A 25,238-nucleotide genomic window follows, 5' to 3' on the forward strand; every position below is an offset into this window, starting at 1 on the left:
TTACATAGATTTGTTATAGTACAAACATTGATCATTCATTTAGGGAGGACGCAGGTACATTTCTTACAAGAGCGTGTTTTTCCTTTCCCAGGTCCGCTGTGACACTGAGGTACAAGAACTGCGGCAATGGCAAAAGCAACTGAGAGAGGACAAGAACATTATTAAAAGAGTGCAAGAGTTCTGGACTAAACAGGAAACCAAAGGTAGGTTGCCCAAACCAGGGATTAAAGACTTTGTAATTTAAATGTTAAACATTTTATATGCACTCAGAGGTATGTACCACAGTGATAAACGGATCACAAATGACAATCCAGGCAAGGCGTAGGTTTTACTGAAGTACTTTACTGCTCCTTCAGAATTCCTAGTTGCGTTTGTAACTTGAAATGCTAATGCAAAATACAGTACTGGGCTAACTCCTCAGCTGGGGCAACTTGTCATAGTTCCATTGGCTTCAATGAAGCTACGGCAAGTTACACCAGCTGAGGATATGACCCAGTATCTCTTAGGGCCCACTGGGCTCAGACTTCTCTACTAGATACGTCTCTCACATTTAAATACTGATGTTGCTAGCAGGATTCTAACATGGTTTTCCTGAACTTGAGGACTTTTCTATCTGAGAACCATTATACTGGTGTTATTCAAATTTTACCCTTTGTGCAGTGTAGTTTATTTGTAGTAGAGATTGGCTGGCACAGTTCTCAAGAAAAGAACAGGGAAAAAAATGTCCAGGGAAATCATGTTAGAATGCTGCTGCTGCTAATAACTGTATAACCAACTGTTTGATCCCACTGTGGACAGGACTTTACAGATAGGGTCAACGTTTACCCTCCGTTTGTCTTCATATGTGCAAGCACATTCATAGAAATTAGAGAGAGACTAGATGGATCATGATCCCTGTGATCCACTGTAAAGTACAGATCCTTTAGAACTGTTCATTTAGGGCTTGTCTACACAGCGCCATTGTAGAGCACTCTAATGCAGTGCTTCTCAAGCTATCTGATGTGGGGGACCGGCAATTTTTTTTTCCAATGTGCCAGGGACCGGTGCCATATTATTATCCTATTCGACACTCTTATGAGGAAACTCATCGCGGACCGGCAGCCGACGGCTCGCAGACCGTCACCAGTCCGCGGACCACCACTTTGAGAAGCACTGCTCTAATGCGTTGTGCTCTAACTGCCCCATATCAACCCTGCTGGCGTGACCTGAAAGAGACCTAGTTCGCATGAATGTAGTTCTGTTTGAAGCAAGACTACATTGGTGTGAACAAGGTACCTTTTCATTCATGCCAGCAGGGTGTACATGGGGCAGTTAAAGTGCAACATGTTAGAGTGCTCTACAATTCACACCTCCGTAGTCTGGACTGCAGTGACATGCAGACAAGTGATAGTGAAAAAATGCGTTGGGAGTCCTGAGTTGTTTGTTGATTAATTTACCTTTCCTCATTCCAATTCACGGAACATGCTTACATGGAGTTCTTTTTAACACAAGGAGTGAACGAAATAGCTAGAAATTCTGAACGCAAGTTTCCCTTGATAAATTCAGGCAACTATGTTGAAATGGAGATTTTTGAAGTCTGACCGTTTCTCAATTAGTAATGTGGAAAAAAGTTGTTAGGGTTTGGCTACACTTGCAGCTGTACAGCACTGGGAGTTAAAGCTGTCTTCGTACAGCTGTGTAGGGAAAGCGCTGCAGTGTGGCCACACTGACAGCTACCAGCACTGCAGTGTGGCCACATTTGCAGCATTTGCAGCGGTGTTGGGAGTGGTGCATTATGGGCAGCTGTCCCAGCGTTCAAGTGGCTGCACGTGCTTTTCAAAAGAGTGGGGTGGAGTGGAGTGTGACAGGGAGCGTCGGGGAGACAGAGAGAGTGGATTTTTGGAGCTGACAGTGTGTCAGCTCCCTGCCTTGCAAGTTCTAAGGACTTGAAGATACACAGCACCAACCTTCAATTATTTTAAAAGTTTCGACCCCTTCCCCCACCCCTCTCTCATTCACTAAATGCAAATAGCCTTCAGACCAGATAAGCAGCTGCTCCAAAACTGACCCTCCCGCCCCCTCCGGGCTGCTTCTCTCCTCAAGCAAACACTAGCTGTGGACATTCATCCCCCTGCCTGCCTCTGCTGGAGCAAACAGTAGCTGTGTTTGTTTTTTAGATAAGCAGCTCCGGGAGCCCTGAGTTCACAACAAAACAAAGAGAGGCATCGCAACAAAACAAAGAGTGTTATCTTTACTTAAAAAGCATTATGGGAAGGTTCCGGAGGTCAGTTACAGCGTAGTAAGATTAATCACTGTTTACACTGGCACCCCAGCGCTGCAAGAGCAGCGCTGTTCTCTTTATTCCTCTCGTTGAGGTGGAGTACAGCCAGCGCTGTAGCCAGGGAGATACAGCGCTGTATGTGCCTTGCCAGTGTGGTCGGGGAGTAAGTTACAGCGCTGTAAAGCCACCACCAGTGCTGTAACTCTCAAGTGTAGCCAAGCCCTTAGTTTCATTGTTTTATATTTAGCTGTTCTTTTTAATTAAGTAGAGTTTATCATACTAATGTGCTTATTTGAAAACACCATGAGTTCTGGAATAAAAAGCTTGTTATTCTCAAGCAGTATCCTGCATTTGATATGACATTTAAAAACATCTGAATTTAGAGAGCATTTAATAATTTTATTATCCATAGAACTTAGATTCTGCTGTAAATGATTAACCACATGCTATTCCTACAATAACTGATATTGTCAAAGACCTTCTATAGCTATTGCTAATTCCAAAACAGTTCTGTTTTCCATAATACAACACATGCTATTCTATGAAGTTGTTTAATTATAAAGTAATCTGTGCTTTGTAATTGTAAGTGGAATTTATAACAGCCAGGTCATTAATTTAATGTGCTGCAATTATTTTTTCCACTGATGTTTACTCTGCATCCAATTTTTGTCCCTAAGTCGTGAGCTTACTATCCTAGATGGAGAGCATGAAAATTGCATTTTCTTCCTTGTGCTTGCTGCCTGTACCCTGAGATTTCACCTGTTTGTATCTTAAAATCCTTCCATGGGAACTTTAGCCTGAAGATGAATACTTGTGAGAGGAAAATGTTCCTCAGAACACCTTCTTCTAAGAAGGGCAGCTCCATTCTCAGCTGTAAATGTCCATTACTAATGATGATCATTGTGACAATTGTGGCTACAATATCATTGTCATAAGCTCTTTGGTTCCAACATTGCACAGTTTAGTTATTTTCCTTAGTTATTTTCTTTGCATAGTGCCATTAGTGTACTGTGCATTCAGGCCCTGATCATGCAGGATTTTCCCATGTGCTGGACCTCTGCACTTGGGTAGAACCCCACTGATTTCAGTTGGGCTCCATGTGGTCTCCTCTGTGGGATTTGTTGCAGGCTTAATGCCTTTATCATTTTTATAATGATGCTGAATATAAAAAAGTGATTTGCATATATTGACAAGTTCCTCATGTAACCATATCTTAGATTCCTTAAACTCCCTTCTCCCCCTCACCCTCGGAAGACTATTAAGTGTGTAATTGAGCTTCCTAAAAAAGTGTGAATGTATAGAATTGCTTCCTATTTTTAACTACATATGTGCATGCATTGCATGGTAGTCTTGAAAAGATACAGTCAAGGTGACATTGTAATTATATTTTTGTAGTGAAGCATTCTGATAATGTATGCTAAACACCTGCTAGAACTGCAGTCAGAACTGGAACAGACTACCAGTAAAAGGCAATCAACGTGTACCAAATGATTTTTTCCACTAGATTTATTTTAACACATAACACAGTTATATGCATACAATATGGATGTGTATATAAATATCTTATTAAATAGTGCCATTGTAATTAGATTTCATCTTCCTCTCTTCAGTATTCCTGGTGAAAACAGGAACATATGAACTCATTTTATGCAACAACCATGCAGCCAACTCCACCAAGGGTTCTGGGTGAGGGTATTTTCAGCTGTTGTATTGGATCTGTGGCATAATACAGACTTTCTCACATTACACTGAGTCAAACTCTTCTTGGACAGATACAGTGTTAAATTGCCATAGCTGCATCCATCCATCTAGTTGTTTGTTTGTTGATTCATTCACTCTGAATGATATATTTTAAAACCTTGTGATAAGAATTGCAAAAAAAAAAAAACTGAACAAAGACCAGCCTGCATGAGGTTGCTAGAATATTGTTTACTTCAACAAAATGTGCTAATTTGTAAACTCACTTTGCAGCTAGAAGCTGTATGTTTTGATTTGGTGATGATCATCCTATCACATGATTTTATCAGGACACGTGCACCCAGGATATATATAGCATGTGCTTATGTCCCATTGACTTCAAAACAGAACTTCAGTGGAACTTAAGTGATGCATAGGCTTTCTGTCACCCCACTGTATAGGTGGCAAAGTTCACATTTTATGAATGAGGCTCTATTTTTAACATTGAGGCAAAATGGGATTATAATTTGTAGCTGGATATTTCAGGACTTGGTGCTGGTGTCTCTTCCTCCAGTTGTCCACACATTGCTATCATGTATTCAGTAGTAAAACACATATATTGGAATATATTTTCATTGTAGTACTTGAAGAGCTAAATTCACAGCACTTGTCAGCATCAAGAATTTTCACCCAAAGAATCACCAGGCTCCACTGATCAGGTGCATCAAATAGTAGCAGGTAGCGTGGGGTATATTTTTAACTAAACAATGACGAATGGCAGCCACTGCAGCAGTTCTAGACAACTACATGAAACACAGGAATTGACTGTAAACAGCAATACCAGTAGGTTGCATCTGACAATGAAAGGCAGGTTTGAGTCTGAGGTCAGTCAATGGAAGTTCACTGTTTTTTCTTCCACAGTATAAGTAGAATTTTTTGAGAACACCAGGATGGAAATCACAGAGGCTGTGAAGCACCAATTAAGGATGAATTGGATGCATACAACTCAGTAAAAAAAAACACCTTGATAATTAGAGCCATCATAACAACTAAACATTCTTTCAATAGAATTTTCCAAAATATTTCTGATATGAATTCTTTCAAATCTTCCGGTGTTATGTCATGGACTGCTCTGGTGCTCTGGATTTAAAGATGACTGTGTATGTGCGAGTATATATACATACTATTGTGTTATTATTGGATGTGAGGTATCATGAGCTGATAAATTCAACTAGAAACAGGCATGGTACTCTAAATTTAGGACATGTTGAGAGCAGAAGTGGAGTTTGCATCATTGAAGTACACATTTCAGTATCACTACTGGGTCCAGGGTAGTTCTGTGATCTCTTTTGATGAAGTCCTCAGTCATGTCAAATTATGGCAATTTGTTATAAAGGCTGTACAATTCACCATATATGCATTAATATTTATGCTGCAGTCTTACACAGAAAAGGTCAGGGTTTTGTTTGCCAGCCTACACAGCTGCATCAAGGATATTTTATAGCTGCGCACACTTCATTTTGCAGTGTAAAATAACACAGTGCATCAGGAAATTTACATTTACATCTATAATATGCATGTGTATCTGTGTGATAATGCAGTATAGTTCTAGTTTTAATAGCTGAAGGGAAGGGGATTAGATGAAATGTTCAATAACTGTATATGTAAAAATTAAAAAATAAATCCATCACAGATACTTTCTCCTCTTCCAGCAGGCTTAGCTGAGATCTAAGGAAAACTTTGGCAAAACCTGCTGTGATTTTCTTCTAGCACCTGTGGAATTCCATAAACTATTAGTCATGGTTTTAAAATGGTTCAGTTTTTATCTGCTTTTTTTGCACATCTGCATTTTTGAAGAACACAAATATGGATCATTCTGGAATATCTGAGAACTGTGGCTCCAAAAATGCCATTAGAATCTATAAGCAACCCACATAATGTGATGTATTTCAAATGTTTCTTAATAAATTCACCTTATTATAGATTAACAAAATATAGGGCCAACTTCTGCCCTCAATAACACCTGTGTAATTCCATTTATGTCAATTGCCCAGAATTTGCATTTCTGAAGGGAACATTAGAATTTGATCCAGCATGTTTGCTAATCCATTTTAAATTACTTAAGCTGAGTGTTTGTGTTCTGGGCACATTTTTCAGTGTGTTAGCATTTATATTATCTCATCAAAGCATGGAAGCTTTTTACATGGCTAACTCCCATAGATGGCAATGAGAGTTATGCATATATGTCTCCTGCTTATTGATGGAAAAACAAGCCCCTAAATTAAGATCATACTAGTCAGAGAGAGAAAACAGTTATTCAATTTATCAAGACCATCCGACTACATATTTATGATATAGTCCCCTGAAACAGGACATATTTGATATTAAACTGATACTACACTTAAGGGCTTGTCTACACATTTTTGTTACTCCTGAGGGAATTCTGTGCCAAAAAATTAAAAATTCCTTGCCAAAAAAATAAAAATAATGTGCATAATATTTTAAAATTCTGCAAATGTTATTTGTCAGTAAATAAATGTGACTCCAGCATAGCAGTGGGGAGCACAGACCACTGGCTGCATTGAGGTGGGAGAGCACTCTTAAGCCCCCACCTCTCCCAATACAGGGACTCGGCAGTGAGACTGCACAGTCTCAACCTTGACACAGTGCAAGGGCTGGGCCTGCCCCAGAAACACCCCGGGGTCCTGCCCCCTCTGCACCAGGTGCACCAGGTGTGGGTGGGCAAGCTCAGCCTGGCATGATCCAAGTGTGGAGAGGCTCGGTGTGGGGTGAGAGGTTTTTGTTTGGGGAAGTCTGGGTGCTAATGGTGGCTTAGTGGGCGATCTGGATGCACAGAGGCTCATTGGGAGGTTCCAGGTGCAGGGGCAATGGGACTCTGCAGGGGGTCCAGGTGAAGCTGATTGGAGCTCAGCGGGGGTGGATCTGGGTGGTGGGAGATGTTAATACTGTAAAGACAAAAACAGAAGGCTGATATGTCAATATCACCGCATGCTACCATGTAACACTCCTTTGCTTCCTAGACCAGTGGGGACTGAGAATATGGCAAAAAGAGTGTGATAAGCCCCTGGGGAGGAAATAATAATAGTATAATGTCAAGTATCAGAGGGGTAGCCATGCATCCGACGAAGTGGGTATTCACCCACGCAAGCTCATGCTCCAATACGTCTGTTAGTCTATAAGGTGCCACAGGACTCTTTGCTGCTTTTAATAATAAAATGATGGAGATATACCTATCTCATAGAAGTGGAAGGGACCCTGAAAGGTCATTGAGTCCAGCCCTCTGCCTTCACAAGTACTGATTTTGCCCCAGATCCCTAAGTGGCCCCCTCAAAGATTGAGCTCACAACCCTGGGTTTAGCAGCCCCATGCTGAAACCACTGAGCTATCCCTCCCCCCATACTTTATGGTTCTCTTGGGTGAGGCCTCTGTCAGTTCGGAGCTCCGGTATTAATGGGCATGTTCAGCTGTCCTTTTAGGTCACTGTGAAATGAGGCCTTTGGAAAGGGGAGAAGCTTAAGAATCACAAAAACAACGAGGAGTCCTGGTGGCACCTTAGAAATTTACAAATTTATTTGGGCATAAGCTTTCGTGGTCTAGAACCCACTTCATCAGATGCATGGAGTGGAAAATACAGGAGCAGATATAAATACATGAACAGATGTGAGTTGCCTTACACGCGTGAGGTCAATCTAACAAGACAATTCAATTGACAGCAGGATATTAAGGGAAGAAAAATAACTTTTGAAGTGGTAATGAGAGTGGCCCATTTCAGACAGTTGACAAGAAGGTGTGAATAACAGTAGGGGGAAATTAGGTTTAGGTTTTGTAATGACAGACGACCTTGCATCCTCAGTCAGATGAGTAAGAGAAAACTTCCAACACAATTGAAACTGTTCTGCCCAACTGCCTTGCTAGCAATACATCATGACAACATTGTTTTAGGACCACATTTTCAAAAGCAACCCATAAAATTGTGCCCATTATTTGTCACCTTTTGATTTTCATGCATATAAAACCACGGAGTTGTGAATGCAGCCTGTGTTTGCAAATGCAAATAGCATAGCTATGTGTCTATCCAGTCTATATGCACAACCATAGGATGCATGCAGAAGTCAAAGTTTCAGGCATGCAAAATCTTAGAGATGAAAAAGTAGAGATGAAAATTACAGAGGCCAAGATGAGGACTCTTTGAAAATATGGACCTGAAGCAGGGGTGCTGGAAGAATTTTTATAGTGATGGCCATTGAACCAAATTGTAAACTCTGTATATAATGGAAACCATTTCAAGCCAGGGGGTGCAGCAGCATCCCTAGTTCCAGCACCTATGACCTGAAGGATTGTATACAATGAAAAGTAAGAGAAATGGACTGCGTGCTGTGGCAATTAGATTCAATCAAAGAGCTGCTTTCATACTGAAGAAATGGAAACATTTCTGTTATCTCTATTTAAACTAATTTTGGGGTAGATATGGAGAGAAGATTTCCTTTGCTCTCTGCCAATTATTTCAGGAAGAAAAGTTTTCTCCTTTATCCCTTTTATCACCTTCACCCATCTTTCCATGTATTGAATTCATTATATTTAGGTTAAGGAAATCACAGGCCAGGTCTACACACAAGAGTTGCACTGGTTTAACTAACGCTGTGATTTTGCACTGATTTACTTAAACTGGTGCAACTTTGTGTGTGAACAGTCTTTTATCGATTGAAACCTGGCTTACATCAGTTTAGCTTGCCCAGGTTATTTAATTGCACCTGCAAATACTTAAGAGGGCCAGTTAAACCAATATATCCGTGTACAAGCACAAAGGTGCACTAGTTTAACTAAATCAGTGCAACATCACCACTTAGTTAAATCAGTGAGCTTTGTGCGTAGACCAGGGCACGGCATTTGTAGTGACAAAAACTTTGACAGCACAAATAAAGGATTGCATTTCACAATAAGAAAAAAACCTAACTTTAATATTCTATAACTATGTTTAAATTCATAATAAATGTTTATTGCTACATTACAATAAAGATTCATTGAAATATTGTATTTTTAACCTTGTTATTTATTTAATGTAGCAAACAGTGTTGAAACTATTGATAAAGAAAATACACCTCTACCCCGATGTAATGCCACCTGGTATAACATGAATTCGGATATAACGTGGTAAAGCAGTGCTCGGGGTGGGGCTGCGCACTCTGGTGGATCAAAGCAAGTTCGATATAACATGGTTTCACCTATAACACAGTAAGATTTTTTGACTCCCGAGGACAGCGTTATATCGGGGTAGAGATGTAGCTTTTAAAACTGCAAGCTGTAGAATAGCTTTTCGAAAATGCTATCTCAGGCAGTAATGTGATTCGGTTGACTCTACTAGAATGATCAGCATACCTTCCATCAAAATATCTGCCAAGTAATCTGTAGTGTGAGCTAAACATCAGATTTTGTTGTGTAGTATCTATCAGTACATGCAATATAAACTTGATTTCAGGAGGACTCTTTGGACAAATATTTACATTTTTATGAAGCTATATTTATGTTTTCTTAGCATCTGTCCCAATGAATGTATCAAAAAAGTAGGCATGGGGTTATGAATTAACTATTTGTATAATTTAACATAATTTAACATTTTAAAATGTGTTCTTATTTATTCTGTTTTCAAAAGAAATAGACTTATGGAAATTAAAGCAAATTTTCAGGGAAATCTTTTAAACCACATTAATTATTATTTGGCCAAATACTGAAGTTCTTTTTATTCAGTCCTTACTAGGGCAAAACACCAGTGAGGGTTTGCCTGAGTAAGGAAAGAGGCCTGGATCCACAAAGGGAATTAGGCATTGCAACACTGAGTGTTGTTTTACTTCTAGGCCCTAGAAAATCACTGGAATAACAATGAGATCCACAAAGCCTGGATTAGGCACTAGGCTCCGTTTATAATGAATGAGGAGAGATAGGCACCTAACAATGGGATCCACAAAAGCCAGCCAATGGGAGATGCCAAGGAGGGAGTGTGTCCCAAGCCTCACCCCTCTCTCTGAGTTCAGGTCCTAAGGGCTTGTCTACAAGATCAGCACAGCTGTGCCTCTGTAGCACTTGAGTGTGGACGCTTCCTACATCAGGGGTTCCCAAACTGGGGGTTGGGACCCCTCGGGGTTGCGAGGTTATTACATGGGGGGTCATGAGCTGTCAGCCTCCACCTCAAACCCCGCTTTGCCTCCAGCATTTATAATGATATTAAATATATAAAAAAGTGTTTTTAATTTATAAGGGGGGGTCGCACTCAGAGGCTTGCTGTGTGAAAGGTTACCAGTACAAAAGTTTGAGAACCACTGACCTACACCAGCGGGAAAGATTCCCCTGTCGGCATAGGTAATCCACCTCCGCAAGAGGCAGTAGCTAGGTTGACAGAAGAATTCTTTTGTCAGCCTACCACTGTCTACATGGGGACTTATGTCTGTTTAACTATACTGCTCAGGGGTAGGGATTTTTCACACCCCTGAGCAATGTAGTTATGATGACCTAATTACCCAGTGTAGACCAGGCCTTAGTCTGGGCTTATCTACTTGCACTCCACAGCTGGACCTCTTGCAATCCCCATTCCTGGAATCAGGTGGCTGAGGCACCTAAATAGTTCTTATAGGAAACGCTGGCAAATGGGGAGTAGGTGCCACCTCCCTTATAACTTCTAGCCCAGTGGCTAGAATACTTACTTGGGATGTGGAAGACCTAGGCTCAATTTCCCCCTCTGCTGAGTGGGGGAAGGATTTGAACAGTGGTCTCCCACCTCTTGAGAGTGCTCTAACCACTGGGCTTTGAGATATGGGGCTCCCTCAGGCTCTCCTGTTGAAACTGTCACACTTTGGATAAATAGTTGAGGAGTGATTGGACTGGGGGGGGGGGCTGGATCCTGGGTCTCTCACATCCCCAGTGGGCACCTAACCGCCCGGCTAGGGAGTTAAATATCCCTGGGCCAGAGAGCGAGATCAAGTATTTATCCAAAGTGGAACAGCTTCAACAGATGAGATTGATGGACCCCACATGAGACTATTTTGTAGCCCCAGTAATTAGGTCACTCCCCTGAGAGGTGGGAGAAATCCCCTCGGTTCAAATTTTTTCTCCCCATCAAACAGAAGCGGGAATTGGACCTGGCTCTCCCATCTCCCAGGCGAGTGCTCTAACCACTAGGTTAAAAGTTATAAGGGACGTGGTTCCTCCTCTGGGTAGATTTTGAATGGGGCCCAGTTTGGTGGGGTGATCAGAGCATGCCTACTGGATTGGGCCCTCAGACGAGATAGGCGTGACCCCCACTATCTTCCCCTGGTTTGAGGAGGGCACTGGGGTTTAGACATGAAATAGGCATCTGATTACCTAGCGTGAGGCAGCAGTGTGCATGGCCAGAGGCAGGAACTTTTACAGCAAAAATTTAGGCACCTACAGAGTTGGGCAGCAGCCGAGAGCAGGTTTTGTGGACCACAGTGATACCTAAATCTGGAATTTAGGCATCTGTATCTGGGGTGCCAGTCCTTGCCCTGACGTCTATGGTAGCTTTATCATTGGCTACAGCGGGAGCAGAATCAATCCCTGAGAAAGGATTTCAGGTTTGTCCCTGGCTCCTTGTGTACTGCAAATTCCACCTCCAAATTATTCTTCTTTATTGTAAAAACTCAGGCTGGAGCAAGCCCATTCAATCTTATGGCTTTGGGATAAATCTAGAGGAAACTAAATTGACATAATTTACCAATTCCCAGCCTTGGATTAAGGCAGTCTGTCCCCTCCCCCTTCTTGGGCTCCATCCCAATATTGTCTACCCACACTTGGACTGCACGTGGTATGTTCCATCCCAGAGACAGTGACTTCCTGAGCTATTGTTTCAGGCTGTCTGCAGACTCAGGAAGTTGTCACTGCGTCAATTATACTCAGTTCATGTTTTCAAGCTTTTCTTCACAACTGCAAGGGCTAGAAACTCAAGGGTTTTTTTTGTTTGTTTTTTTTAATTAAAGCTTAGATTCTGATGTAATCACTTGATTCCAGGGCTAGGTGCAATCTGGCTCCTTAATTCCCCACCCCATGGTTCTTCATAGAGTGCTTATGTGTTAATCCAGCCCTGCCATCTCTTCTTTCCCCTACCACACATGTATGGTTTTACCAGGATAGAATTCCTTGACTCCCCCAGACTTACTTTTTTAGTTACACCCATTTACTCCTCCCAATGGTAACTTACATCCCCTTACAAATGACCTCTGAAATTGGCCTACTAAGTCTAAAGGAGTCAACGTGGATATAACACACATGCTGAGGAGTCAAAAGAGAGGAATGTAGCAGATACCAGGAGGGCATAAGGATGCAAATGTTAAAGGGCTGGTCTACACTGGAGGTGGGGGGTGGGGGTTGATGTAAGATACGCAAATTCAGCTACGGGAATAGAGTAGCTGAAGTCGACGTATCTTATTTCAATTTACCTCCTGTCCTCACGGCGCGGGATCAACGGCCACGGCTCCCCCATCAACTCCGCTTCCACTTCTCGCCCTGGTGGAGTTCTGGAGTCGACAGGAGCGCGTTTGGGGATCAATTTATCATGTCTAGACAAATGGATCCCCGATAGATCGATCGCTACCCGCCGATCCAGCGGGTAGTATGGACGTACCCAAAGTACGCCTACTTTAACATATGTGTCCATATACCGTACTCTCACACTTTTACTCACAGATTGGTAAATGGATGCAAGTGAGTCTAATCACTTACTTTACACATCACCTCTGAATTTTGCTCCTTGTTTCTGCCTGCTTTGCTCCCTGTTACTGCTACTGATCTAGTGCCAGCTTCCTTGCTGACCTTTCATACAATCTCTTTGTTTTGAGTCCAAAAGTTTCTCTGCAGTTCCTGCCATCTGGAACAATCATCTCATATTTCTCCACTGACTCTCCATCTATTTCAACTCTCATTAGAAAACATCTCTTTTCTTCCTTGTCTGTACCGTTTTAATTTCTCTCTCCCTCGGTTTTATTTTGACTTGCTCTCTGTTTCTGTTATTTAATTCCGCAAAGTGTTTTGGGATGCAATTAGAATGAAAGCATTGCATGAAAGTGACTGTAGAAAATAGTGACCGGTTTCAGAGTAGCAGCCGTGTTAGTCTGTATCCGTAAAAAGAACAGGAGTACTTGTGGCATCTTAGAGACTAACAAATGTATTTGAGCATATACTTTCGTGAGCTACAGCCCACTTCATCGGATGTAGAAAATAGTGGTGTTTCACTGTACTGAGGATTATCCTGAGGGATGTATGCTATACTGTCATGCTACAGTGCTCTCACAATCCAAGGTAGGGACTTGAATAAACTTCAGTTGGTCTTTACTTCTAAGACACCATTTTCCTTCTAAAATGCTGGGTATAGAGAACTTCTCTAGTGGTCAAGAAGTCAACCTGATAGCTCCTCGTGGAGAACAAAATGTCACCTTGTTAGTGAAAATTACTGTAAATACTTTTATTTTGTACAACACCTAGCCCAATAGCACCCTGGTCTCTAGGTGCTACAGTAATATAAATAATAATAAATTAGAGGGAGCCACAGAGTTGCATTCAGGTCTGGATTAGGAGTAGACTAGGATATGGGTTTGAGTCTTGAGGGTGAATCAAGGGTAGGATTTAAATTTAGATTCGAACTAATCAACATTTTTTCATATCTGTTTTTGTGAAAAATTTTGGTTTTTCACCCCCCCCAAACTTGGTTTCGGATATCCAAAAATATTTCAGTTTTGTAAATTTTGGAATGACAACCCCAAAAATTTCAAATAAATGATTCAATATAAAATGAAAAAAAAAAAAGTGAAAATTTTCAAAGGAAAAAGCCCTTTACCAACCAACTTTTGTTTAGCTGCAACACCCCTGAAGTCTGGAGACGTGTTTTGGGGAGATTTTGGTTACTTTCTATTTAGCAAAACATAAAAGTCTCCTGAGAGGATGGGACAGCAGCAGCTGGGCTTCTGCTTCATTTGAAAACATTGTCCCCCACTGACTTCATTACTCAGATAGCTGAAATTCTTTTAATTGGAGCCTAGTTAAACAGGTGTACTAACTCTATAGCTCCCTTCATGTTATCTGTGATTAAAACTGGCGGGATGTGATAGAGACAGCACCATCCTTTGTGATTTCCTTTTTTCCCAGCATGCCTTCCTGGGGCTAGCCCTTTCCATTTTGCCAGAGCCAAACAGCTGTAGCCATAAGGTAGCCATTTTACAACTGGCTATGGTTTGCTGCATCTTCCTGTTTTCTACCTGGTAAGTGCTCTTAGCTCCTGTCATGTTTTTTATTCCCAAGGGATAATGTTCTTTCATAGTCCTGAGATTTGGTTGAAGACCAGATTGTATTTTTAAAGCCCAGATCTTCATTGTGGTGGTACAGAGCAGCTCTGTACCAGTTTGAGTTCCTCTGGCTGGTGCAGGTTGGGAGCGCAGGGACTGCAGCTGGGGCTGGCACCTCTGCAAGAAGGTCCAAGAGATTAAGGTTCCTTATCTGTTCCCGTCTTGTGCACCTATCCATGGGTGGCAAGTTTGTAAAAATTTTGGTGGGGCCCAGAACCCACCCCCAACTCCGCCCCCCCCAACTCCGCCCCCCCCTGCCTAAGGCTCTGGGAGGGGGCTCGGCGGGGGAGGTCTGGGGTGCAGATCCTGGGCTGGGGATTAGGGTGCAGGAAGGGTGCTGGGTGCAGGCTCTGGGCTGGGGCAGGGGGTGGGTGTGCAGGAGAAGGTGAAGGGTGCAGGCTTTGGGATGGAGTTTGGGGTTGGGAAGGGGTGTGTGGGAAGGGGGAGGGAGTTTGGGGATAGGAGGGAGTGCAGGGTGAGGACTGTGGGGCTGAGGATGAGGGGTACATGATGCAGGAGGGGGCTCAGGGCTAGGGAAGAGGGTTGGGCTGTGGGTGAGGGCTGTGGATGAGGGGTTCATGATGCAGGAGGGGGCTCAGGGCTAGGGCAGAGGTTTGGAGTGTGGGGTGAGGGCTGTGGATGAGGGGTTCATGATGTGGGGGCGCTCAGGGCTGGGGCAGAGGATTAGGGTGCGAGGGGATGAGGGGTTCATGATGTGGGGGCGCTCAGGGCTGGGGCAGAGGATTAGGGTGCAGGGGGATGAGGGCTCTGGCTGGGGCTGAGGATTAGGGTGCAGGGGGATGAGGGCTCTGGCTGGGGCTGAGGATTAGGGTGCAGGGGGATGAGGGGTTCATGATGTGGGGGTGCTCAGGGCTGGGGCTGAGGATTAGGGTGCGGGGGGAATCAGGGCTCTGGCTGGGGCTGAGGGTTTGGGGTTGGAGAGGCTCAGGGTAAGGGCAGCCTGCCTTGCCAGTACTGGCGGAGGGCAGGCACTAGGACCCTGCGGCAGCAGACGGCAAATCTGCTGGGAGCCCTCCGGGCAGCAGGCAGGGGAGAGGCGCGCTGCGTTCTGTCAGGCAGGGACGCAACACAACGCGGCGGAGGGGGGGGAACACGCGGAGGGGGGGTGGCAGGCGGGGGCTGGGACCTGCTCCAGGCAGGGTCGCGGCGGCGGGGGGAGACCTGCGGTGGCCGGGGCCGATCCAGGCAGGACCGGGGGGGGGGGGGGCGGGAAGAGACCCAGCTCCAACTATTGCTGGAGCAGGGCGCCCAGCCCTGAATATTGCTGGGGCCCGGGCCCCACACAAATATATAACCTGCCGCCCATGCCTATGTCAGGGCTAGGAACAAGCTGATCCTGAGCCTCATAAAACCTGAGCAATGTACTGAGAAGGAGCAGCATAGCTGTGACAGTATTGGAAATGAACAAGTATGTGTTGTGCAGTGCGAGGATTTTAAAGACATTTGGTCTTTATTTTTGGAACTGTCTAAAGCCTTTATTAATCACTTGCATATGCAGTATACCACGCTGACATTCTTGTCTGTTACGCTGGCTCTCTCTGTGCTGGTGTGCTTTTGGTGCTCTGTACCAGGTGTAAGAGTTTGTATCTTAAATGTCTTTCTTGTTTTTCCACTTGCTCTCTTTCCTTCTCCTCTTCTTGGTTTGTAAAATATCACCAAAAAGCATTTTTCTTTGGGGAAAATATTAAAAGAAATAATTTTTCATCTGTGAACATTTTTCAATCAGCTATGAAACCAGCAGCTAAAACAAATGAATCAAATATGTTAGCGGTGTGAGAGAACTTTATATGATGAAGGCTCTCAATGTGTGACAAAGCAACCTGCATAGCAGGTAACTTTCTGCTTTCTAGACACAGAATGTTCCTTTATGTGCAACTTGATTTCATGTGTATTTCTCTTTGGAGAGTGCAGCTGCATTAATATCACCAGAAATAGTTGCTTTCTTTTGCCTTGTTACTCTTCTGTATTGAGATATTTTAAAAGAAATGTCTTTAAGGCAACTATCAGGAAACAGAGGATAACAGGATACCCTGCAGTTTACCATTGGGAGGAAATATCTCTCATGGTACTTCAGGGACTGGTGATTGTGATCTTAATTAATTCATTCATGATATGGAAGATGTGGTTAACAGCACAGCAATGAAATGCCCAGGTAATATTAAATTGTCACGAACTGCAAACACCAATGGGATCAGACAAATAATACAAAGGGACCTAGGGAGGTTAGAAACTTGGGCTGAAAATAATAAAATGAAATACTTGGGAAAATGCAAGCTACACCATGTGTTGGTGTTGGGAGACTAGGAATACAGACATTCCAGAGAAGGGAGAAAGCTTGAAAGAAGCTAACCTGAATGAGCCCTAGTTTGGGGTGATAGGCAGCAAATTAGATGTTTGAACCAGGATGTGGCAACAGCAAAGAGCAACGTAATTTGAATCTGCGTTATGTCACAGACCAGAGAAGTAATAGTCACTCTTTACACGGCTCTGGTGCAGCTGCACTGAATTATGAGGAGAGATTTGCAAAATTAAATATATCTGCAGATGCTAAGACAAGTAAGGAGGACATATGTCTGCACATGTTTGAAGAGTGTAAATACAAAGGATAGAGAAGGTTTGCTGAGTGTGGTATGTGGGTGGGTAGGGGTAAAAGAAATCAGTGAAATTAGGAAAGAGAAAATAATGTATGCTGAAAAAACTTCCAGACTCCCAAAGCTGCACACAAGTAGGAATATGAGCTTATTCACGTGCCTAGATTGATCGGTGTAAATGGAGCCATTTACACCAGGGTTGCAGGATTGGATCATTACACTGGGGAATAGTGGAAGGGTGATATAGTTTGGAACACTTTAAACCACACTGAATACATTAAAATGTGTAGATAACGGTCCTGCATTGGCAAAAGAGAGAGCCTGGATGACCCTTAATTTTTAAAATACAGTATTTACAGATAATCTGATTTCTAAATTTTTCCTAAAACAAAAGCTTCTATATTCAGAATTATTTAAAATGGGCTTAATAAAAACAATCGTTTGCAATGAAAAAATAAGCAAAATTTGCAAGCTTTTACATTAGGCCAAAAAAGCCTTACAAACCTCTTTGACACACAAGAATAATCCAAGAACAAAGCAGTGTTGATCGCTGTATATGTGGTGTTTACATCAAGCTAATTCAAAATGCTTGAGATGTTTAGAAAGTTTAATCTTGGCAGTAACAGCTGAGAATGTGATAAAAGTCATAAGACTCCTGATGTGGAGTCTGCTGGATTGGTCCACAGCCCTGAGTCAGATGTCTTTGGAAAGCTAAAACCCTTGCAAGTTTACATTAGTCATGGCTGAAAAAATTAAAGGTGATAGTTTAGATAGATGACAGCTTGACATGTGATTCCCCTGAGTACAGTAGTATAGACTCAGAGTAACACTGCAGCTACTGAGTGCAAGAAGTAGCTGCCCCATACAAACATTCTATTTTTTCCCCAGTATCTTTGCTTGAGGCTATGTGTCATTCTGCAACCTTGGCAGTGTTCCTTGATGTTTTCTTAATGTTGACCTGCAAAGGGAAAAAAAGCTTGTGCCTTTTTGTGATGCAGAGAGAAGGCTGAAATACAATTAAAAAAAAAAAGGTGGGGGAAGGGTGCTGGGGGGGTGCGTTTCTCGTTTTTTACATTTGTTTTCTCTGGAAGACTAGTGACCAGAGCACTAGTGAAATTGCAACATGATGAAAATACAAGCAGAAAAGTTGAAAGGGAAAGAGGTGTTTTTGTTTTGTTTTAAACTCTTTGGGATTTTTTTGATCATTTAGGGTTTTTGCTTTAGCTCTTTGTTGTTAACCTCACTCCAATGTGTACAAACACTGGGGGAAAAGGCTGAACACCCCTGCCTCGTCAGTTCAGGTGTAAGGGCCCACAATAGTCATTTAATACCTCCACCAAAGCCTGCAACAAAACCAGACTTGACACCCCTGATATTTGAACAGTAAAAAACCAAGCAGGAAAATAAAATAAAACTACCAGCACCACCCTTTATGGTCACCTTCCTAAATGATAAGGAAGCAAAAAAGTGCAAATTACCAATTACAAAAATTCTTCAATACTTTCCTGGACTCCACAAGCAGTAAATGGTTTTACAACACTGAATCCTGTTTTACAAAATGAAAACCAATTAAAAAAAACCCGAAATCAAAGATTTTGATTCAATAAATAGTTGAAATATTCCAATGTGCATTTCCAGAACTCTTCTTAATGTGTTTGGCAGGATGTAAAATGTGGGTGGGAAGAAGGGATAACGTAGTGATTATCAATTGCAGAGCTTTGGTGCTGTTCATGCTTCGACAGGCCACAAACTACTGTGGAGCTTTGCCGTGTTATTTATAGAGTAGCAGCGATGTGCATGGTGCATTACAGAGAATACATATTGCTAGCTGCTAAATTCCACTTGGTGCTAGGGCCCACACTTTGCACTATGGTTAATGAGCAGTGGATGATGCTTGTGCCTGCTCATGTATCTTGTGCCTGAGAGTATATATAGGGACTGGAGAAGGGCTGGCATATTTTCTATGTAGTAGAAACTTCAGCAGTATGGTTGTCTCATAGGTGTAAATGCAGTTTCTGTGAAACCTCATCAGCAGACCTGGTAAAGGGACACTCCTGTTTTCTGCCCAAGTTGGCTCCCTTCCATTCTCTCCAGTTGCAGAAGTCCCCCTCCTGGGCCAGCTCTCATGCACCATTTATTGTAGTAGCACACCCCATTTCCCCTCACCCCTTCCCAATTCTGTCCAGCTCTCCTTTGCTGGCCTGCATCCCTCCCTTTTCACCTCCCCTCCATTTCCAAACTCTCTCCTGTTTTTCCTTCCCCATTTTATAGACACAATCCATCTATATTGCTCAGGTGCTCAGACTGCCTTCGTCCTGGATTTTTCTTCTCTCTATCCAGTCTCCTCTTTGCCTAGATTTTCATCCTACCTGTTTAGGTTTGTGTTTTGGCCATTGCATGTTAGTTTTCCAGAAACAAATCTATTCTCTTGCTGTGGATTTCTTTCTGAACAGTAGGGAGTGCTGATCTCAGGTCACCAATTCCTCTGTGAGAGGATAATGGGATGTGATTAGGAACTGTTAGTCTCATCATTATGCATGATTTGATTTGTTCCATTTTCTCTCACTTTAAGCTGTTCATCTGGTCCTTTTCTTCCAACACGTTTATGGATGTATTGCTGCTTGTAGACTTTGAATTGTAAAGATATTGTCCAAAATGCAAGAATGTTGGAAGAATGTTCCCGCTGTTTTTGTTGGAAGCCAAATGTAAAATCAATGGTCCCTCTCCTAAAGTAACCTCTGAAATGCACACATTAAAAAAGATTAAGGGAAACTCAATGCTGCACATGGAAAAGTGACTGGTTTCGAGAAATTCTCTTAAGAAAACCTGAAAAATATCTGCTGTACTTCATATTTTACTGTTTCTTCAGGCTACATTGGTGGAGAACAGTAGCCAGCTAATTCATAGATCTCAAAATTTTCAGCCATTGTCAGCTAGTTTCTATAGCAGGGTGTGTCTGTGTTTTGTCTTTGTATCTATGTATCAGATCTGGGTCCCTTAAATAGTTGTAGGCTTGACCCTGGGTGGAGAAGTCAATTTCCCTTAAACTGTTTGTGTTGCTTAAAGGAATGAAGGCCCAGGGCAAGCGTGATGCATATGAATGGAATGGAATTCCAGAAACATTCTGAGTAAATCTAGTTGCCTTAAAGCAGACTGGGCTGCAAACTGCTTTTAAATAATGATTCTACCTTGAGAATGTCTGTGCAAATGGTGTGCGGAGTCCTGTGAGGTGCCAAGTGCCCTCCATTCCCATTGCTGTCACAGGCCATTGAGGGTACTCAGCACCTAGCATTGTTGGTCAGGCCCTGTATTAGCCTAAACCAGTTTCTATGTCCCTACACTACAGTCTGTGTTGGCATAATTTATGTCACTCGGGTGTGTGGAAAAAACCACCCCCCTCAGCAACACAAGCCCTTATCTGCACAGTGCTATGTTGGCATGAGAAAATCTCCAGCTGACATAACTTTTTCCGTTTGTGGAGGTGGTTTTATGCAGACGGGAGAGCTGTGTACGCATAGATATAAGACTAAACTGTCTTTTTAAGCCAAGTATAAGCACTTTACAAACTCTTTTACTGGCTCAGAGAAGAGTCGGCACAAAGATTCATCATCCTACTACTCCTTTTACATATATGTTGTGTTGAATCATTGCTGTTTCAATGTCAGGAGGTGCTGCTTTGGCTTCATAAATAAGTGGCATATCTGTGGGCCTAACTTCTAGCTTATAGAATGTTTCCTTCACAGTATCCGTTTCCTATCACTGATGGTTGAGGATCTCTTGAAGCAAAAGGTTTTACCAGTAGTAGCCTAGCTGGAGACTTCTAAGAGCAAGGAGCTAAAAAATAAACATTTAAAAAAGTCACTGTCTCTTTAAAAACCAAGTCTTGTTCCAGCATGACTGCTAGCAGCTCCAATTTCATGTTCAGGCTGCTTTGGCATTTCACTGGGATGCTAGGATAATATTCCATTCTATATATATTTTATACTAAGCCCCTGCTAATAAGATAGACCAAATAGCTTTTCTTTAATAGGGCTTAATTTTCTTATAGTCTTATTGTACCACAGTCTGTCAAATCTGTGGCATTTTTCATGATCGCTTTCAAATGTTTCAGTTGCTAACTGTAATTCTCCGATTCCCTATGATTTACAAACCTTTTGTATTCCTAGGATATTGTCAAACACCAGTTATACCGTGAACAGGGGCAGCTCTATGGTTTTTGCTGCCCCAAGCATGGCAGTCAGGGAGCCTTCGGCGGCGTTTCTGCAGGAGGTCCACCCCGGTCACGCGGATTCGGCGGCGTTCTGCGGGAGGTCCACTGGTCCCGTGCCTTAGGTGTGCCCACCACCGAAACCGCAGGACCGGTGGACCTCCTGCAGAAACGCCGCCGAAGGCTGCCTGACTGCCGCCCTCACAGCGACTGGCAGGCCGCCCCCCGCGGGCTTGCTGTGCTGGTGCCTGGCGCCGCCCCTGACTGTGAAGTAGTGTATGAAGTAGGTCAAACCTTGTTCATGGTTCTGCTGAAACAATCAAATCTTCAATCGGAACATTTCAGTCTTGACTCAGAATTTGTGTGCTAGGATTGCCCATGAAAAATGACCTCCTTTGTCTCAGATAGGTGGTAAAGATGTATGTACTTAATGCATAACTAAATAGGGCACAAATGTTAATAGTAATCCTGGAGTTTTGCAGCTACAAAACTCCATTGTGTGCTTTGAATTTCCACCTTTGGCTTTACACGTTTCAGTGGGCACCTAACAAATTCAAAGTCAGTCCTTCCCTTGCCATCTGTGTGTAAGTATTGCAGCACACACATAGGTGGTACAGTACATACAATGACCCACAGTTATAAGAACATAACAGTAGCCATACTGATACATAACCATGGTTTTTACGTAGCTCAGTACCAAGTACTGCTAAACCTGCTCATTCGAAGCCTGCTTCTGCTCCCATCCAAGTCAGTTGTGGAATTCCTAATTGACTTCCATTACTGGTGGAGCAGGATTGCATGAATTAGACAATGCCTTAGTACTGTGGGGATTAAAGAGGTTCTGATATATATTTTTTAAAATACGGGCCTTTATTAATCAGGAACAAGATAGAAATCCAGTACTGACAACTCAAATGTCATAACAATTTAAAACTGTAACAAATGTGATTTTGAAATATTGAAGATATTTACTCCCATTTTTTCAGGGTTTCATATTGCGGTATTATACCAGTGCTACCAACCCCAAACACTCAAAAATCACGAGTCAAGCGTAAAAAATTGAGATTGTCTTAATCAGGGGTTGGCAACCTCCAGCACGCGGCTCCCCAGGGTAAGCACCCTGGCGGGCTGGGCCAGTTTGTTTACCTGCCGCGTCGGCAGGTTCGGCCGATCACAGCTCCCACTGGCTGTCCCAGGCCAATGGGGGCTGCAGAAAGGGCGGCCAGCACATCCCTTTCCTGTGCTGCTTCCTGCCGCCCCCATTGGCCTGGGGCGGCAAACCGCGGCCAGTGGGAGCCGTGATTGGCCAAACCTACCAATGTGGCAGGTAAACAAACTGGCCTAGCCTGGCCTGCCAGGGTGCTTACCCTGGTGAGCTGCGTGCCAGAGGTTGCCGACCCCTGGTCTTAATTATGAAATTTTATTTTTAAGATTTAAGATTTTATTTGTCCTCTGGAGTCTGAGCCTTTAGACTACGTCACATTTTCAAGCTCTCCTTTTCAACCATGGTGGCTAGAAACTTACTTAAGAATAAGAATCTTAGGTTTCCTTTTATTATTTATTTATTTATTATTTGTATTATGGTAGCCTCAGTCAGGGACTAGGAAACCATTATGTACAAACACAGAACACAAAAAAGGATCCCTGTCTCAGAAGTAAGATTTCACTAGTGTTGGTGTAACTACATTTCTTAAACTAGCTGCTGTACATTTCACAGCTCCTGTGGCACTGAAGCCTTTTGGAGTTGTGTTATTGCCTTTAGTTGGAGCAGAATCTGCCCGTTCTATGAGGTTCAGGTTTGTGGGTGGTACCTCAGACTTTTGCAATATATATTTAATTTTTTTTATTGCCTGTTTGAACCAGAGCTGGGCAACTCCATTTTCTCATTCCTTTTGTTTTTCCAGACATAATGAGTGACAGCTGTGCACAGCCATCCTAGCCACTGCAGAACTGGCAGTCTCTTGCAGTTTACCCTGGGGAAATATGTCCAGAACTCTCTCCCCTGCAATTCCCAAAAAAAACCTCTCTAGTGAGCAATCGACTCTGTCCAACACAATAGAATGTCTGTGAACTAGGGTGACCATATTTCCCTGTGCTGAATACAGGATACCTGGTAAAATTACTCGTTTTCAAGTGAGTTCAGTGGCAATCAATGAGAACTATGCAGTACGAACGTTCAAATTAACATCAAGTTGACTGAGCCCCTGTTAAAAAGAGATACTGGTAGTTGGATTTTTTTTTTTACCTTATCTTTAAGGCTTTAGGGTTCATAGAGGGAGGGGTGACACACACACACACACACAGTCCTGTACACCTCTCACATGGGGGTAGGGGGGTGACTAACCAACCTCACCCTCCCTGCCCAGTGCTTTCCACCCTCCATGCCTGGCTGGGCCCCTGGGACAGACCCGCCTCTCCTAGAACCTGGTGCCACCTCATCTGCCCAAGCAACACGTGGGGGAGGGGGCACATAGTGACACATCTCTTCCCCCCTCCCCCACCCCAATTTTCTACCAGGGTTCACACCAGAATGTGGCCAGTAGCAGCCTTTCAGCACTGGGTGGGATGGGAGCCACAGGGGAAGGAATGATCAGGCTGCTTTTGCAGAGCTCATTTCCAGCCCCCACCCCCGGAAGCAGCTTGTTCCTGCCTGCCTGCAGTGTCGAAAGGCTGCTCCTGGCCGCTGACATCACTCAGCTGCCTCCTGTCCCATCCCCTCGCCTGCTACGGTGCAGGCAGGAAGGGGATAAGCCCTAAGGATTTGTTGTTCACCAGGGCCCAGGGAACCTGACTACAGGGGCTTCAATAGCAGCCTGGCCAGAGAGGTGGCTCAGCAGGGGAGGGTGCCTAGGGGACAGAGCAGCCCTGCGCTCCCTGGGGGGGTGATGGTGCTAAGCCCCTGCCCTGGGGGCTGCTGTGGAGCCTGCACGCACAGGCTGGAAATTGCTTCCTCCTCCCCTGCCAGTGTGGGGCTTTGGCACACGCAGGTCTGAGCATCTCCTGGCCAGCATGCTGAGCTGGGGCGTCCTGGGCTTTCCCAGGGTGCCAGCCCGGCCAGAGGCAGTGAGGGAAGGAAGGAGCCTGCTGGCGAGCTGAGTGCTCCGACCAGGGGCTGTTTCTCCACACAGCGCTGGCAGTGGGACATGCCCTGCCGGGGGGGATATGGAAGCACAGTGGGGCTGGGAGAGGACAGTGAGAGGGGAAGCACGTAAAGGGCTGATGGGTAGACAACAGATGCGACACATGGCCAGCCGCTTCCTGGCACCTGCTCTCACACACCAGCCACTGCAGCTTGCAGTGCACAGCCAGTGCCGGCCAGAAATGGGATGGGGGGGCCCTGCCGGCTGAAAGCAGGCACTCAGCAGGGGCTGCACTGATGGACCAGCAAGGGGAGCAGCCAGCCCCACATGCTGCATCTTTGCCCTGCCACCGGCCTTGCAGACCCACCCCCGTCGTCAGCCACTGCACCTCCCCCCACACTCACTGGGGGAGCAGGGATCTGGCCAGCAGCAGAACCCAGCACCAATACTGATGGGGATAAGATAGAAAATATGGGACAATTTGCCCTTTTTAAAGAAAAAGTTGGGACACCTGCAGGAGAGCTTAAATACTGGATTGTCCCTTTAAAAATGGGACATCTGGTCACCCTACTGTGAATGCATTCCAGCATCATTACACTGTGAAGCAGGTGGATCAAATAGACCTGTACAACTGAAGTATAATTTGTTTTTAAAACAATTTGTAAAAAAGCTAGAAAACAGATAAGGGGGCTCAACCTGCTCCCACTGAAGGCAATGGCAAGCCTCCCATTGCCTTCAGTGGGAGCAGGATCCTGCACATAATTAGTATGCATGTAAGCAGTTCATGTTCACATGATGTATTTCCTTTAAATATCATGGTTGTCTAGGAACAATGGGCTGGATCCTCAGCTAGTGTAAATCGTTGTTGCTCCACTCCACTTACTCTACAAGAACTCTATGGTGATTTACACCAGCCGAGGAGCTGGCTTACTATTTTCAAAGTATTAACTGTTAGTGCAGTTTGAGGACTAGCTGTCTGAAATATAGTTTTCCAAATTGTTTCCAGTGAAGAGGCTTAACAAAAGGGATTTTTCCCAA

At 43.8% G+C, this 25,238-nt stretch overlaps 1 protein-coding gene across 7 annotated transcripts in view; it reads left to right on the top strand.

Moving 5' to 3' along the window:
* The window catches only part of IQCK (IQ motif containing K), a 103,355-nt gene that overhangs the window by 63,795 nt on the left and 14,322 nt on the right, over positions 1-25,238 (top strand). For 3 of the 7 annotated variants that reach the window (XM_044979468.1, XM_044979463.1, XM_044979464.1), the window contains 2 exons: positions 92-203; positions 4,579-4,674. In XM_044979468.1, the coding sequence (XP_044835403.1) occupies positions 92-203; positions 4,579-4,652 (186 nt within the window). In that variant the 3' untranslated portion in view covers positions 4,653-4,674. Of the gene's footprint in view, positions 1-91; positions 204-4,578; positions 4,675-5,649; positions 6,383-14,104; positions 14,218-25,238 lie in introns of those variants that run through there. The other 4 variants (XM_044979467.1, XM_044979465.1, XM_044979466.1 and 1 more) reach the window with 3 other exon arrangements.

This window comes from Mauremys mutica, chromosome 11, assembly GCF_020497125.1.
Source record: "Mauremys mutica isolate MM-2020 ecotype Southern chromosome 11, ASM2049712v1, whole genome shotgun sequence".
NCBI lineage: Eukaryota > Metazoa > Chordata > Testudines > Geoemydidae > Mauremys > Mauremys mutica.